This window comes from Bubalus bubalis, chromosome 11 (genome assembly GCF_019923935.1).
Source record: "Bubalus bubalis isolate 160015118507 breed Murrah chromosome 11, NDDB_SH_1, whole genome shotgun sequence".
Taxonomy (NCBI): domain Eukaryota; kingdom Metazoa; phylum Chordata; class Mammalia; order Artiodactyla; family Bovidae; genus Bubalus; species Bubalus bubalis.
In genome coordinates, this window is record NC_059167.1 from 20,984,201 (window position 1) to 21,000,868 (window position 16,668).

The 16,668-nt window shown below is 46.8% G+C and overlaps 1 protein-coding gene across 1 annotated transcript in view; it reads right to left on the reverse strand.

The window, feature by feature from the left end:
* The window catches only part of TTC9 (tetratricopeptide repeat domain 9), a 35,541-nt gene that overhangs the window by 5,272 nt on the left and 13,601 nt on the right, over positions 1 to 16,668 (reverse strand). Inside the window, exon 2 of the mRNA XM_006070919.4 lies at positions 1,086 to 1,268. Coding sequence (XP_006070981.2) covers positions 1,086 to 1,268 — 183 coding nt within the window. The remainder of the gene's footprint in view (positions 1 to 1,085; positions 1,269 to 16,668) is intronic.

A 16,668-nucleotide genomic window follows, 5' to 3' on the forward strand; every position in this document is an offset into this window, starting at 1 on the left:
CCAAAATGCCAGGCAGGGCATTCAGAATAGTACTGACATATAGCAGGTACTCAAGAAAATTCTGTTGAATGAGTCTCATTCTTGGTCCTCGAGTTGCTTATAGTGTAGTTGGGGGAACACAAATTATATACAGGAAACAAATCAACAATGGATAAAGAATTAGTGTTCTTTAAAAAGAAAAAAACAGTATGTTGGGTATTTGTAAATTCATTCTAACAAGATTCCTTGGAAGGAGAATTGCATTTTAAAAAAATCAGCCATATGAACAACCATGGCAACAGCAAGTCAAAGTCAATGTTTAAAACATGCCTCCTCAGAGAGGGTGTTCCTGACCACCTGGTCTGCAATAGCACCCACTTTAGTCTTGATCCTTTGACTCTGCTTTATTTTCTTTATAGCACTTATTACTATTAACTATTACATTATCAATCTGTCTGTTTACTGGACATCTTCTTCCATTATAACACAAACTCCTTGAAGGCAGCATCTTTGAGCATCGTTCCCTGCTATTTGCCCAGCACCTGGAAGAGTTCTTGGCCCTGCTTCAGTATATATCTGTGGCATGAATGAATGGTGGGGCTGGTGGCCGTGACTTAAGCGAATGGTACAGATAATGCATGCTCTGTTATCTGGGATCTGCCTGGAGGAGCATTCTTCCTGGAAGAATGTTGGGCTTACCCTCCAAATTATCCATTTGTATTCTGTCTCATCAACCAGAATGTGAACTCCTCACGTTTAGGGACTGAGTCTTCTTACCTACATCCCTGGCAGCCAGCACAAATCTTAGCACATAGTAAGAATGCAATATGGATTCAATGAATAAGTAAAGAGGGCTGGATTCTGGGTTGGAAAAATGAAGAAATCCACATCCTATTTAAACAGAAGAGGTGCCCAAGCTCCCTGGAACTCAGATCCCAAAGGCACGGACTCTATGTGCTCCAAGACGCAGCACACAGCTGACCCCTCACTTGCCATTTCTACCTTTGCCTGGCCCTGCCAGCCAGAGAAAGCTGACCTTGGCGGTGAGATGGTCTGGGAGCTGCCCCAGGGGGCTGTTGGTAAGAAAAGAGCGATCGCTGCCTTACCTGTTGGCTGTCGGGTTCTTGCCTCTTTCAGGTAGTAGAGCGCTTTGTCATAGTCCCCAAGGTGGTAGAAGGCCACACCGGACCGGTAAAGGGCCTTGAAATTCTCCCCTTCTTTCTTTAGGACTTTGAGGCAGTACTCCTTGACTCTCTCATAGTTCACCAGCTCGGCCTGGAGCAGGCAGGCTACAGAGGAAGGGAGCAAAAAGGGAAGGTGCCATCAACACAACAGCAGCAGCCTCTGAACGTCTCTCTTTGGCTCTTCCTCTCGGACCAGTAAAGGTATATATACTGCAGGTGCCAGGGCTTTACAGTGGGCTTCATGCCATGGAATTTGTCATCAAATAATCCTGGGTTCTAGGACGCAGCTTCATCTTCAACAAGCCGTATATACTTCAACAAGCGAGTGACTTGGCCTTGTATTATGGGTTGAGTTGTGCCCCCCACTGAGGCTGGCCAGTGCCTATGTGGGGCCCCTTCAGTCACCTCTGAGTAAACCATCTCCCCTGGAAGCTTTCTCTAACCAGCCATCAGTCGCAGGGCCAGGGTCAGAGTGAGGAAGCTTGCACCTGGAGACTGAGCACCCCGGGGCAGGGAGGGGGCTCATTTGCCTCACCCTAATCCCAGCCCTTCTGAGCTCCCTTGGCCTCTAAAGCAACCTCTACCACTAAAGCATTTAGCAAGCATTGATGGAAGACAAAAAGATGTGTTATACACACTGAAGGAATGTTTCAAAAGGGGGTGGGTGGTGTGGGGAACAGGGTACCTTCTTCAAAGCAAATAAAAGCAGAAACTTGGGAGGTCAAACTGCTGTTTCCTGCCAAGACCTGGCTGGGGACGGGGGAGGCTGCCGATGCTTAGGTCCTTTGCACTAAGGTTTCTCCCACCACGGAAGAACCATCCTCTGGATAGAGGCAAGTCATGGATTGTAATCTTTAGGGGGTCTAACTAGAGCTGTTTTGATTCCTTAAATAACTTCCCAGGGATCTGAACTGATTAAGAGACCAGATCTTCCGTCAAGCATTTTGGACCAAAAAAAAAAAAAACCCCAAACGAGAAACATCCTTTTGCAGACTGAGTGGAAGGTATGAGAACCAGGAAATGGAAGAAAAGCAATCCAGATCGGGAAACTGCCCCACCAGGTTCCACCAGCCACAAAAGCAGAAAGTCAGACTTGTTGACGGAAGCAGCAGGCTACTAATCCTGTGGGCATGGGCGGCGTGGGTGTGGGCGGCTGTGGTCACAGAGAAAACAGAGCTGCTGGCATGCTAGGGTCCATCGTGCCAAGCTGATGCCACCAGCATGCTCCCCTCTCCTCCCTCTGTCATGGAGTCGAGGCCCCTCTGCCCCCTGCCTTGCCCCCACGCTGCTGGAGTCTGCCCTGGTGCTCACACAGCTCTGCAGATGGAGAAGAGTTCTGTCAAGAGCCTTGAACCTCACTGGCTGCTGGCTATCTGTGTGGGACTTGGCTCCAACCGCTGCCCCCAGGGCTAAAGGGGTTCCTATCCGAAACTTCTCTGTGTCCCATCTCATGTCCTCTGTTCTCTGCTGAGTCTTCTTCCTGTCCAGCCCTCCATTCTCAGACAGACACTTCTGTCTGCTGACCTGAGCAGTCAAGACAAAGGACCTTTGCTTCTTTTAAAAACAGGTTTGAATGTCTAAAATTGAGGGGGAAGCAAAAAGGCCTGAAAACAGGAAGTCCTTCCCCTCCCCACCTTGGGCAAAAGAATGATAGCAATCAATTTCCAGGTCTCATTCGGTGAAAATGTCTGGAATTCCCCTGCTGATTGGGTGTGGGCTGTGAGACCTGGCTGTGGACCAGGGTCCAGACCGTGTGGGAGGTGGGACCAGGCAGGTTACAGGGGGTGGAGTCCCTACTGGCATTAGAGGCAGAGCCCAGGAAGATGGAGGAATCTGGGATTCGCTCTAATTCAAATGGGCTGCCTTTCCAAACGTCTGGATGGAGATGGGGAATCAGGTAAGAAAGAAAGGGTGGCAGGCCAGAGCTCTTAAGAAGACCCAGGGTGGAGGAGGTAAGATAGTCTGGACTGCACTCAGCCCTACCTACAGGTAATTTTTGGGCACCTCTCTTGTTTGGGTGGGGAGTTATCTGGGGTGCATATAACAAGCCCATGGGATAAGTAAGATGAGATGTTGGTAGGCACATTTTAGAGCTGAAGAAGTCGAGAAAGACAGGTTGACTAGCAATCTCTCGATGTCCCTTCCACATTCCTCTTCCCGCTACCCAGGCCCTGGGGGCTACAGGAGACCCTCAGAATAGGTCTAAGGGTCTATTGTCCCCCTGCCTTTTCTTCCTCTCAATTATTCATCTCTTACCCTATGCCAGAGGTGGTACTCATCTTTTCATCTTCACAGCAACTCTAGGAGACAGGTTCTATGTTATGCTTCTTTTACTGATGATGAAATCCAGTTCCAGAGAAATTAAGTAACCTGATGGAGGTGGCAGAATTGTGATATCCTCCCACTTCCACCTGGCTGCCAAGACCGTGCTCTTGTCCAGGTATCTGTGGGTCTGCATGTGAAGCCCTTAGAAACCATGTCACTTGGTAAAAGACAGGGCCCCTGTGTAAACTGGCCTCCTCTGTGTCCCAGGATCAACAAAACAAAAAGTGATGCCTAACTTCACCGAGTACCACATAGGGTGCTGGGATGAGGTGATGGACCTAACACTCTGCTCCATCCTGGAGCTGGTACACTGCAGTGGAAAGTAGATGGTACATTATCTCAAATACTGCCATGTGCCAAGTGCTATGAAAGAGAAGTGATGAGTAGGAGCCTCCTGAGGGGGGAGGGGCCCTAAACCAATATCAAGTGTCATGGAAGGGCTTCTTGGAAGAAGTGGTGTTTAAGCTGGGTTCCAAAGGTTGAGTGTCTCTCAACTTCAGCACTATCAATATTTTATTTTTTGTTAGTGGGCTGGGGGTGGGAAATGTCCTGTGCATTGCTGGGTGTTTAGCTACATCCTTGTGTTCTATCAACTAGATGCCAGTTGTAACAAGCAAAAAAATAAATATCTCCAGATATCACCAAACGTCCCCTGGGAGGGGCAGGATCACCCTTGTGTGAGAACCACTGATCTAGGTGGAAAGGAGAAGAAGGGAAGCCCTGTTCCTTTCTATAGGGAACAGGGCTTCCCTGGTGACTCAGACGGTAAAGAATCTGCCTGCAATACAGGAGACCCAGGTTTGATTCCTGGGTTGGGAAAATCCCTTGGAGAAGGGAATGGCAACCCTCTCTAGCATTACTGCCTGGAAAATTTCATGGATTTTTCATGGAAAAATTCCACATAGCCTGGCAAGCTACAGTCCATGGGGTTGCAAAGAGTTGGACACTACTGAGTGATTAACACACACATATGGAAGAGAGAGGGAGAAGGCAACGGCACCCCACTCCAGTACTCTTGCCTGGAAAATCCCATGGACGGAGGAGCCTGGTAGGCTGCAGTCCATGGGGTCGATGCAAGTCAGACACGACTGAGCGGCTTTACTTTCACTTTTCACTTTCATGCATTGGTGAAGGAAATGGCAACCCACTCCAGTGTTCTTGCCTGGAGAATCCGAAGGGACGGGGGAGCCTGGTGGGCTGCCGTCTATGGGGCCGCACAGAGTTGGACACGACTGAAGTGACTTAGCAGCAGCAGCATGGAAGAGAGAGACAAAGAGAGGGGAAAGGAAAAGAATGATAGGAAGGAAGGGAGGCAGGGAGAGAGGGAGGGAGGGAGGCAGGGAGAAAGAAAGACTGATTACACCTATTTGAGGAGCTTTGAGAGGCCATGCCCAGCTGAAGCAGAGAGACTGAAGGGAAGGGTAAAAGGGAATAAAGCTAGAAAAGCAAGATTAAACCAGGACACATGGAACCTTCTGGTTCATGTTGAGGATCTGGGATTTTATTCTTAGGGCAAGAGTGTATTTGAATGATGAAATGATGGTGACTAGGTTGACTGAAATGGAGGCAGAAAGGCAGGAGAAAGGGATTAATATAAGTGGCATCCAGGAGTTAGAAATGACTAGGATTAGGAACCCCCTGAAATATGTTTCCTCTGCTGTTACACTCATGTGCTTAGAGCCCTTTATCCCAGGAGATTTTAGATTGCCATTTTGGATTCATTGATGATCCATGAAAAGTTTTCTTCCACATTGTAGCAACTTGATCTCTGTTTGAATTAAGGTTTAAAATAACAAGTCTCTGTGCTCTACTATGGAGAAGGCAATGGCACCCCACTCCAGTACTCTTGCCTGGAAAATCCCATGGACAGAGGAGCCTGGTGGGCTGCCGTCTATGGGGTCGCACAGAGTTGGACACGACTGAAGCGACTTAGCAGCAGCAGCAGCAATGCTCTACTATACATCAGGGATCAATATGCTAAAGGGTGCTGGGCTGGGAATCAGAAGAGCTGGATTCTAGAATCAGAAGAGCTGGATTCAGTTTTACCACTAGCCAACATTATGCAGATCAGTTTCCCTTTCTGGGCCTCAGTTTCCTACCTGTAAAACAAGGACTCAACTTCATTGAGTAATCTCTACCATGCATCTCAATCTAACAGCTTATAAATATAAACGCTTGCCACCTAATAGAAGGATGAAACTGTCTCACTGGTTCCTCTTCCAAAGGAATTCTGTTCTGTTACTTAGGCATCTTCTGTTGGCAATGACCATCAGAACTGGTGGGAAGTGCAAGAAAGGGCTTGTCTAACACAATTCCGCCACTTCCCTGTGGAGATTTGTTTGGGCACAGAGACTGGATGATGTTCGGATGTGGTCTTTCCAAGCCAACACTCTGGATTTTTTCCTGCAGGATTTTTCCCTGCAGGGAATGAGCGCTGCCACTGTCGGCCAGTCTCTGCAGAGGAGACGGTGGACTTGGGAAGGCAGGTCTCAGGCTGGATGGAAAGGGGGCTTGTCCTTGCCTGTGACCTCGGTGCATATTTGGATCTGAGGATGCAGTTATTAGGTGGGTAGGGAGACAGGTGGAGATGGGCCTGGGCTCCCAGACCACCTTATCTATTGATAGAAGCCCTTTTGAAAGAAGTATTTTGAACTTTCTGGTTTGGGGTCTTCTGACAAGTTTGAATAAATGCTGCATCCTGGAACCAGCCAAGCAGGGGAGAATTAAGACAAGCTTCCCTTCATACCTGGAAAGGAGTGCCTTCCCTGAGCCTAACCTGGTGACAGCAATGGTGGCTGGTGCAACTTACAAGAGACAGGCACATCTGGAGGACAGAGTTGGGGCTGTGAATCCTCAGTTACGCCTCCCATGTGGAGACTCCTCTTCCACTGCCAACCCTGGGGAGTTAGGGTATGGTTTTATGAAAAGAGCTTGGCAGGCTTTCTTAGCTCCATAGAGGAGCCTGCAGTAGGAGCATGTTAGAGAATCAGGAACTTGAAGAACCCTTTTGTACAAACACTCACACACTCAGACAGAGGAAATTGTAAGTTAGGTGTTGCCCAAGGCAACCACGCCGAGACCTCTGGCTAAAACATGTCAGGCTCTCTTGGCTCCAACACTTGTTTTGCTTCTGTTTTTTCTGGTGCATGCAGGGCATGGTGACAGCCTGGGCAAAATGCCACTTGTTGGCATGAGATGAAGGGAACTAGATGGGAGGCGGAAGACCAAGTTCATGGAGCCTTTGGTTTTCTTCTGACAGTTGATTCACTGCCCTTACCTGCTGGACAAAAGGGGAGCATGGGCTGGATGGGAGGAAAGGAAAGACCTACCAAGGGCCAGGAGTGAGGAGGAGGAGCCCGCTCCCCAAGGCTGCCTCGCCATTAGGAGTTGAATTGTGTCCTCCCCACAAGGTATTTTGGGAGTCCTAATTCTCCGCACCTTAGAATGTGATTCCTCATGGAGAGATGGTCTTTACAGAGGTGCTCAGTTGCTTTAGTCATGTCTGACTCTTTGCAACCCCATGGACTGCATCCCACCAGTCTCCTCTGTCCGTGGGATTCTCCAGGCAAGCATTCTGGAGTGGGCTGCCATTTCCTTTGGCAACCTTCTTACATAGACAGTCAAGTCAAAATGAGGTCAGCGGGATGGACCCTAATTCAATATGACTTATAAAAAGGAGAAATCTGAACACAGAGACAGACCCACACAGGAGAGATGATGTGAAGAAATATGGGGAGAAGATGGCCACCTACCAGCCAAGGAATGCTGGAGGCCACCAGGAGCTGGAAGACAGGCCTCGAACAGATTCTCCCTCACAGCTCTCAGAAGGAACCTTAGGAGACTAATACACCTTGCTGGTCTCTTCTTTTGGAAGCAGGCCTGAAAAGTGGCTATTACATTCCTGGGGGAAATTTTCCCAAACCAAACGATCTGAGCCATTTTCAAATTGATTTCAAGGGGCGTTGGCATAGCAGTCAAGTGGAAAGAGCTTGGATCTAGAGAGAGGTGACACTCAGGACATTTCACAGCTGGTCTAGGTCACGACCACTCTGAACAGGCTCAGGGGACTGTGCCAGTCCTGGCTGCAGATTACGGCAGCATCTGGAGACAGAGTTCTAGGCTGGAGTCCAAGCTCCAACACGGGCTAACCCAGGCCCTTGGGCAGGTTACTTCATCTCCCTCAGCCTCCTTCTCATGCGTTAAATGAAGATAATAATACCTACTTTGCAGGAACTCCTGTGATGATAAAATGAGGTAATTAACGTATGTTATATGCCTCACACAGCGCCAGGCACAAAAACTGATTGTCATAAATGCTCGTTCTTTAGGAAATCACTGGTCAAATGTGGTTTCCCCAGCAACATGTATGTTAATCAGAGAAAATCTCCATTCCGAATCCTGCACACACAGTGCAGGAAACTATAGCCTAATTTAAAGCAAATTTTCAAGAATAGGTCAGACACATATTGGAAGGTAATTTAGAGGGTCTTCTTTAGCATCTTGATTCCTTTTTTAAAAAAGGAATTGAGGTGAAGTTGACAAAATATTTTGTTGGTTTCGGGTGTACAACCTAGTGATTTGATATTTGTATACACTGCAAAATGACAGAGGGTCTTTCTATGGCATAGCAATGGAAATTTAGTGTGTGCAGTGAAATGATGGGCATTTTTACTTATTAGACTTCATACCCAGGACTGCTACGACCCACCCAATTTCACCTTTCCATAAAAATGCTGATTTTCCTCTCAGTGTACATGAATACTTAAGAGTTCTGAAAACAACTTTCTTCTCTTGATTCTTTTTTTTCTTTTTGGACATTTATGTTGCCTCTACATTTTAGATACTGAAGTAGCTTTATGATAAATATACTCATGGAGGTTTTGTTTATGGTAAATATAACCTATAATCCCAGGGTTATAATTACTAGGTCAGGGTGTGTGACTGTGTGGCCTTTGCCACGTAACACACAGATCTTTCCTCTCAACAGTGGCTGTTTAGTTAAAGGTTTGGGCCCTCCCAAATGCCTAGGAATCTTCATTACAGAAATCATCTATGTTTGGCTTGCTTTTATTTCACTGGGTTGTGGGGAGGGCAAAGAAGACAGCTGGGAGGAGATGGGCCATCTCCAGTTTGCCCAAAGAGATGTCTACTTTCTAAGGGGCACAAAGAATTTAAAAGCAGACCTGAGTTACTAGGGTGGAATCCTGTAATCCACTTTTCTTTTTTTTTTGATGCTGACTACTCTTGGCCAGTTGTGTGGCCTTAGAAAGTGACTGGCCCTCTCTGAGACTCGGTTTCCTTGTCTCTGAAATAAAGATAGTGACTCTGTCAACCTCACTGGTCTGTTCTGAGGATGCAGTGAGAAACTGCCACACAGCTGGGTGCAGTGCTGTGCACTCAGTCGTGCCCAACTCCTTGCAACCCTGTGGCCTGCAGCCCGCCAGGCTCCTCTGTCCACGAGATTTTCTAGGCAAATATTCTTGAGCGGGTTGCCATTTCCTACTCCTGGGGATCTTCCCGACCCAGGGGCTGAATCTCCTGCGTCTCCTGCACTGCAGGCGGCTTCTTTACCCACTGAGCCATGAAGGAAGCCTGGGCGCAGGGCCAGACCCATGGCACATACTCATGGACATGAGCTGATTCAAAGATCAGCCAAAAATGCTCCACCCACAAACCTGTGCAGCAAGGGCAGAGCCCTACCCCAATTTCTCATTTTTCGTTTCCTGGTCTTAGATGTACATAAACTCACACTTGACCCAAACGTTTCCCATATCTAGGTTTGATGCTTAATCTTACTTACCGGTTTTCTTTTTGAAAGTGTGTTTGGGGGGGAGGTGGGTGGGTATACGCAGAGAGCATAATAAAAGCAGCTTTGTAGCCAGAAAAGGAGGCTTAGGGAAAGAATGGGGAAGGATTCTGGGACTATTTTCTTTTCACTTATAGATTAGATAGCCTCTGAATCCACAGTTGGTTGTACGCTCCCCCCTCCACCCATCTACACCCTTAAACTGCAGACAGGAATCCTGCCTCCTGCCTACTCTCAGCCCTTCTCTCACCACAAGTGGATGACTGGAAACCACCGTCTGTATTTCACTGATAGCTTTACGGATGGCGTAGCAGACAGACCCAAAGTTGCTGGGCTCCCCTGGAGTCCTAACAATTTGGAAAAGCTAGGAGCTCTGAAAGCCAGATGTGGAAGAAAAATGAACAGGTCTGGTTCCTGACTCTACAGAGCATGAGATGGCCTTTGAGGGAGGAGGGAAATATTTTTAGTAGAGAAGTGGCTGGCCAGTTTCGGTGCCTCTGAGTTAGCTGATTCAAGACAATGTCCCCAGCACTGGCACTCACCCGGTGTCCTTGGGTTAAAAGAGCTCGCCTCTCAGAGATTTGGTTTTGAATTGGGTAAAAATAAAGATCAAGCAGTAAAGAATCCACCTTTTAATGTGGGAGACCTAGTTTCGATCCCTGGGTTGGGAAGATCCCTTGGAGGAGGGCATGGCAACCCACTCCAGTATTCTTGCCTGGAGAATCCCCATGGGCAGAGGAGCCTGGTGGGCTACAGTCCATAGGGTCACAAAGAGTTGGACACGACAGAGTGACTAAGCACAGCATAGCACAAAGGTAATTACAGCTGCTGTCTACTTTGAGGGGGGGCTTCCCACGTGGCGCTAGTGGTAAAGAACCTGCCTGCCAGTGCAGGGGACATAAGGAACATAGGTTCAATCCCTGGATTGGGAAGATTCCTTGGAGGAGGCCATGGCAACCCACTTCAGTATTCCTGTCTGGAGAATCCCATGGACAGAGGAGCCTGGCGGGCTACAGTCCATAGGATCACAAAGAGTTGGACTGAAGTAACTAAGCATGCAAGCATATAGGCACACACACACACGCGTGCATGCACGACTTTGAAGGCTTGTGTGCAGGATGAGAAAAGTCAGGGTTTCTCAAGCGCCAGGCCCTGACATCTGACGAGTGTTACTCATTAAATCATCCATGCTAACTAATCATCATTAGTTAACATGGAGATTCTCAGGCCCCATGTCCAGCAATGCAGCTTCTAAAGGTCTAGGGAAGAACCCTGTAATTCAGTTTTTCACTTTTTTTTTTTTTTTTTTTTAAATTCTGGCGTTTTTTTTTTTTTTTTTTTTGCCATGTTGCACCGATGTGGGATCTTAGTTCCCCATGGAGGGATTGAACCTGTGCCCCCTGTGTTGAAAGTGCGGCATCTCAACCACTGGATCACCAGGGAAGTCCTTGGAATCCACATGTTTAATAAGTCCCCAGTGGGCACCTGCAGGTGGGCCACCTCACCTGAGTTAGTGCTTTACATTCTAGCATTTTCAATGTATGTTTCCTAAGGAACATCCATTGTTAAACCATGAGAGTCCAGAATAGCTACTGGGAGCCCCAGGATTACCCCAAGGGCAAACAGGTCCCAGAAGACCTTCAGTTCAGTTCAGTTCAGATCACACCTAAGCAAACAATTGTTCTTAGTCAACATATGACATTAAGGGTTATTTTCTTCTTGGTGATTACAGACTTCTGACTGGTGAACAGAAGCCCAGGTCAAGGAAATGAAGAAACAGGGAGAAGGCTGACATGCTTCATGATGAGCTCTGGAGAATCCAGCCCTGCACCAGGAGATGGTATTCATCTATCCTCCTAGAAAGGGTAATAAGAGTAAGAGCTGGTAACCTTGATCAAGCATGAATGGGCCAGGCAGTATTCTGAGCATTAACTTGTTTAATCCTGACAACACCCTGTGAGGTAGGTTCTAGTATTTTAATCATTTTCCAGATGGGGAAACTGAGGCCCAAAGACGTTCAGTCACTTGCCAAAGGTCACAAAGCTAAATAAGTGTCAGGGCTGGGATTGATTCTAAGCTACCTGTCACTTAAGACCATGCTCTTAAGCATTACCCACAGTGCTCTCCTAGAATGTTCAACTGCCTATAATGAATTTTAATTCAGTTCCTTCATTAGGCAGCTTTGAGGCTTGAGTTCTGCTTCTTGTCAGGTGTAACTGTGGAACCCTGATGGAGACTGCGTTCATTTTATTTGCATACTTTATCTGTACGCACATCATTTGGAAGCTTCCTATGTAACTCTCCAGGACCCTCTACTCCTCTTGTTTCTCTGCCTTCAAAGACAAAAACAAACAAACAAAACCAAGTGCAGAGTTTCCACCAAGGCTTCTCTCTTTTATGTTCTAAAACCACCTGCATCTCCGGTTCCATTGAGAGTCGACTGTGATACTAATAGGGTCGATGTGACACGTCTCTGGTTTCTTCCTGAAACAACATCTATCTTAGCTGCCGCTGGCAAGACTAACCCCAATGATACTATTTTTTAATTCAAATTTTTATTGAGATAGTTTTAGATTCACACAGTTTGTAAGAAATAATACAGAGATCCCTCGCACCGCTTACCCAGTTTCCCCAATGATAATATCTTAATAAAACCACAGTATAATATATTGACTATCATGTTGACACTGATACAATCCACAGGTTTTATTCAGATAGTCCAACCTTGTTGTTGTTTCTCAGTCACTAAGTCAGGTCTGACTCTTTGCATCCCCATGGACTGCAGCATACCAGGCTCCTCTGTCCGCTATCTCCTGAAATTTACTCCAACTCATGTCCATTGAGTCAGTGATGCTATCTAACCATCTCATCCTCTGCCTCCCCCTTCTCCTTTTGCCATCAAGCCCTCCCAGCCATCAGGGTATTCTCCAATAAGTCAGCTCTTTGCATCAGGTGGCCAAAGTCCTGCAGCTTCAGCTTCAGCAACAGTTCTTCCAATGAATATTCAGGGTTGATTTCCTTTAGGGCTGACTGGCACAGACTGGTGTGTGTGTATGTTAGTTCTATGCCATTGATCACAAAAATAGTTTCCTCTGTCTATCCCCAAAAGTTGTTACAGAACAGTTTCATCAAGAGTCCCTCCTGTATACCCACCTCCTTTTTCACCCCTGACAACCAGTAATCTGTTCTTCGTTTGTAAATTTCGTCACTTCAAAGTGTTATATAAATGGAATCATATAGTATGAAGTTGTTGGAAATTAGCTTTTATTCACTCAACATAACGTGCCTTGAGATGCATCCAAGCTGTTCCAAGTATTGATAGCTCACTCCTTTTCATTGCTGAGTAGTATTCAATGGTGTGAGTGGACCAGACTTTGTTAAACTGTTAATTTGTTGAAGGACAGCTGGGTCATTTCCAGTATTGGGTTATTATCAGTGATGCTGCTACGAAGAGTCATGGACAGCACTGTCTCTCACCATTTAGTATGATGTTAGCTTTAGTTTCTTTGGTAGATGCTTTTTATCAAGATCAGGTAATTTCCCTCTTTTCACACTTGCTGAGAAATAACTAGTTTTCTAAAACCTGTAAATTATAAATCACAGCACACCCCTGCATAAGGGTAACAACTTCACAGAACACGTGTGCTTCGTGCTTAGTCGCTCAGTTGTGTCTGACTCTTTGCGCCCACATGGACTGTAGCCCGCCAGGCTCCTCTGTCCACGGGGATTCTCCAGGAAAGAATACTGGAGTGGGTAGCCTATCCCTTCTCCAGGGGAAATTCCTGGCCCAGGAATTGAAATGGGGTCTCCTGCATTGCAGGCGGATTCTTTACCAACTGAACTACCAGGGAAGCCCAAAAGTGCAAGTCGACAGAACATGTAGGGAGGCCTTTTTCTAATGAAGCCAGATCTACGGGTATGATCAACAAGTGGAACCTTTCATTTTCCAAAGAGTGAAATCATTTTTTACAGCCAGAGACTCAGCTCATGCCCATCAGTGTGGTTATTTTGACACATATCTTCTTTGCCTTCCAGACAAGCATGTGCAGCATCTTTGGGGGTTTAAAGCATCTTTAAAACCCCACACAGAAAAACTAAATCATACTGGTTTACATACATTGTATTCTCAGTAAGTAGCAATACCAAACACTTGTATAGTGTTTCACGACTCATCTGACCTTGACAGTGACTCTGGGAAAACAGGCTTATGTGTCTTGCATCTAAGAGCTGAGACTGAAAGTGAAGTGATTTGTTAGGGCCATTTGATTTTTAGAAAAAGAGCTAGGATTGTCTAAGCCCAAGTCCACATTGGCTCTGGTGGGCAAAGAGACCTAGACTCACAGATCCCCAAAGGTCTTTTCCAAGTCTAAGGCACTAAGAACATATGATAATGGGAAGCTGGCTGACTCAGGGAGCCAGGACCCTTCAGGGGGCAGTATCTTCATTCTCACCATAATTGCCCTCCCTGGCACCTAGGTAGAGTTCCCCCACTACTACTGATGCTGCTCTCACAACCACAAGTCATTTGGCTTTATTTCATGGGATAAATCTCCTAGGATTCCATTCATATTAATTTCTGACCTTGTATTTTTCCAGTTCTAGCACATGCTTTGGAGAAGGCAATGGCACCCACTCCAGTACTCTTGCCTGGAAAATCCCATGGACAGAGGAGACTGGTAGGCTGTAGTCCAGGGGGTCACTAAGAGTCAGGCACGACTGAGCGACTTCACTTTCACTTTTCACTTTCATGCACTGGAGAAGGACATGGCAACCCACTCCAGTGTTCTTGCCTGGAGAATCCCAGGGACAGAGGAGCCTAGTGGGCTGCCGTCTATGGGGTCGCACAGAGTCGGACACGACTGAAGTGATTTAGCAGCAGCAGCAGCAGCAGCAGCAGCACATGCTTGCCCTGGATTCAAATAAACATTGCCAAGTGTTTCTTGCATTTTGTTTTAGCAGCATTATTTTTGGAGGTCTCTTCTTTTCACCATTCCCAAGTTGCCCTTTTCCCCCTGCACTTTGTAGTCTTCAGATGGATGCCCCCAGTGTTCAAGGGCTGCTGTACGCCTCTCATGATAATCCTGGGTACAGACTCTTCATAAACTTATTTTATGAGAACTCATTCACCACAGGCTGTGCCAGGGCTTCATAAAGAAATGGAGATATTCAAAAGATATTGATATCTTCAGGGAGTTCATATTCTTATACCCTTATAGTCTTTATACCCTTGTTGACCAGTACTTGGCTTACAAAATGGCAAGCAGAAGAACGAAGGTGAAAAGACACTCTAAAATCTTATAAGCTAAAGGCTTATGTTGACAGTCCTTTAAGGTCCCCAACCTTTTTAGCAGCAGGGACCAGATTTACAGAAGACAATTTTACCTTGGACTTCGCGGTGGGGGTGGGGTGGGGTGGGGTTGGGGGGGGATGGTTTCGGGATGATTCAAATGCATTACATTTATTGTGCACTTTATTTCTATTATGATTATATCAGCTCCACCTCAGGTCATCAGGCATTAGCAGAGGTTGGGAACCCCTGTGATGGATACTGGAATCCACTCAAGAGTTGTAATGTCAAAGTCTGAGGTCAGTTCAGCCTTCTGTTGCCTGTCACGTGCTCCTGTTCATGAAGGAAGTAGACTTGGGTGCTACGGCATCTTATCTATGAGTTATCCCATCCCCAGCCCCCTCCTCCTACATGACTTCATTGTGGTATATACGCAGAGAGGAGTGAGCAGGAGGCAGAAGGTAGGCTAGGATTATTGTTTGCCTTCATTTGCACCCTGTCGGGTTAGAAGTGGACTCTGAAAGAACCAGTTGGGCCATTTGGAATGTGATGATGGGTATATACCCAGATAGATTCAGAAGAAACCCATTACCTGAGGTTATCTTTATCTTGTCAGCTCTGGCTAGTACCCATGTCATGCCCATTGGCAGGAATTCTGAATCAGGATGGGGGAAAAGAATCTCAGAAGCCAAAATGCCATCCTGTACTCTTTTTAGACTTTAAAAAACACCTCTCCTGTTCTGATCATCTCTCCCACCATTCTTCCATGGCACCAGATATGTTTGGGGATAAGTTAGTTAATAGGCACACATGTAGCAGAAAGAACACTTCTGTGGCTTCTCTGTGGCAGCATTGTGCATATTAGCAAAGTGTTGGAAATAACTTATAGATCCACCCGTAGGAGACTGGTTAAATAAATAATGGGGGCACCGGTATAAGAACATGACATGGATATTAAAATCACGCTGTAGAAAAACAGATAATGACACTGAGAAATGTTTTTAGTGGAAAACATTGGTGAAAAAACTTGTTAACATTTGTGCAACCCAAACACTGCACAACCAAGTACAACCCAAATCTTGTGAAAAAAAAAAAAAAAAATGTGTACTTATGTATCAGGGGGAAGAATTTGTACTAACAGGCATCAGAGTTCATCTTAGGGGAGAAATGATCTTTTTTTAGAATACCCTCATCAACTGTGATTTTATTTTTTTAAAGAAATCACCTCTGCCCATTATGTCTTCAAAGAGAGCAGGGGGAGACCCTGGGAGGAGAGACGCAGTGAAGGCTGTTGAAGGGTTTCCTGAGCAGAAAGCACTGACTGTTCGAGAAGTGCCCATATGGAGAGACCCAGGATCACAAGAGGACCCGAGGCATCATGGCAGAGGAGTGCCTGTAAGCTGGGATTAAAGGGAGGCTCCAAGAAACAGGGCTTCCCAGGTGGCACGAGTGGTAAAGAACCCACCTGCAATGCAGGAGACTTAAGAGACGTGGGTTTGATCCCTGGGTCAGGAAGGTCCCCTGGAGGAGGGCATGGCAACCCACTCCAGTATTCTGGACTGGAGAATCCCATGGACAGAGGAGCCTGGCAGGCTACAGTCCATGGGTCACAAAGAGTCAGATGTGGCTGAAGCAACTTAGCACGCATGCCAAGAAACACCTGCGAGGGCTTTTATTCCCAGGACCCCTGATCAAGCCCAGGGGCTTTCCTCATCTGACAGTGGAAGGCAGCTCAGCAAGCTGGCTCCAGCACAGGGCACCAGGGGACAGGCAAAGTGGGCAGGAGGCTGCTGGCTTAGCACCCTCTCTCCCTCTCCCAGGGGCCTCGACTTCCTCCACAGCCTCCTCTCCCCAGCCCGTCAGTCCCGCTTTCTTGCTTGCGAAGCTCCCCAGGGAACCCAGCAGATCACAGAACGAATCTTCTCTTCCTGGAACATCCTTGCTCTCTGCTCTCAGACTCTGAACTGGTCTGACTTGTGAGAGAGTCCGAGGTTCTTTCTCTGCTAGTTCAGTTCAAAGAACGGGTCAGAGCATCCTGGGGCGGAGGATGGAAAGGGGTGGAGAACAGACACCATCTATCTGAGGCT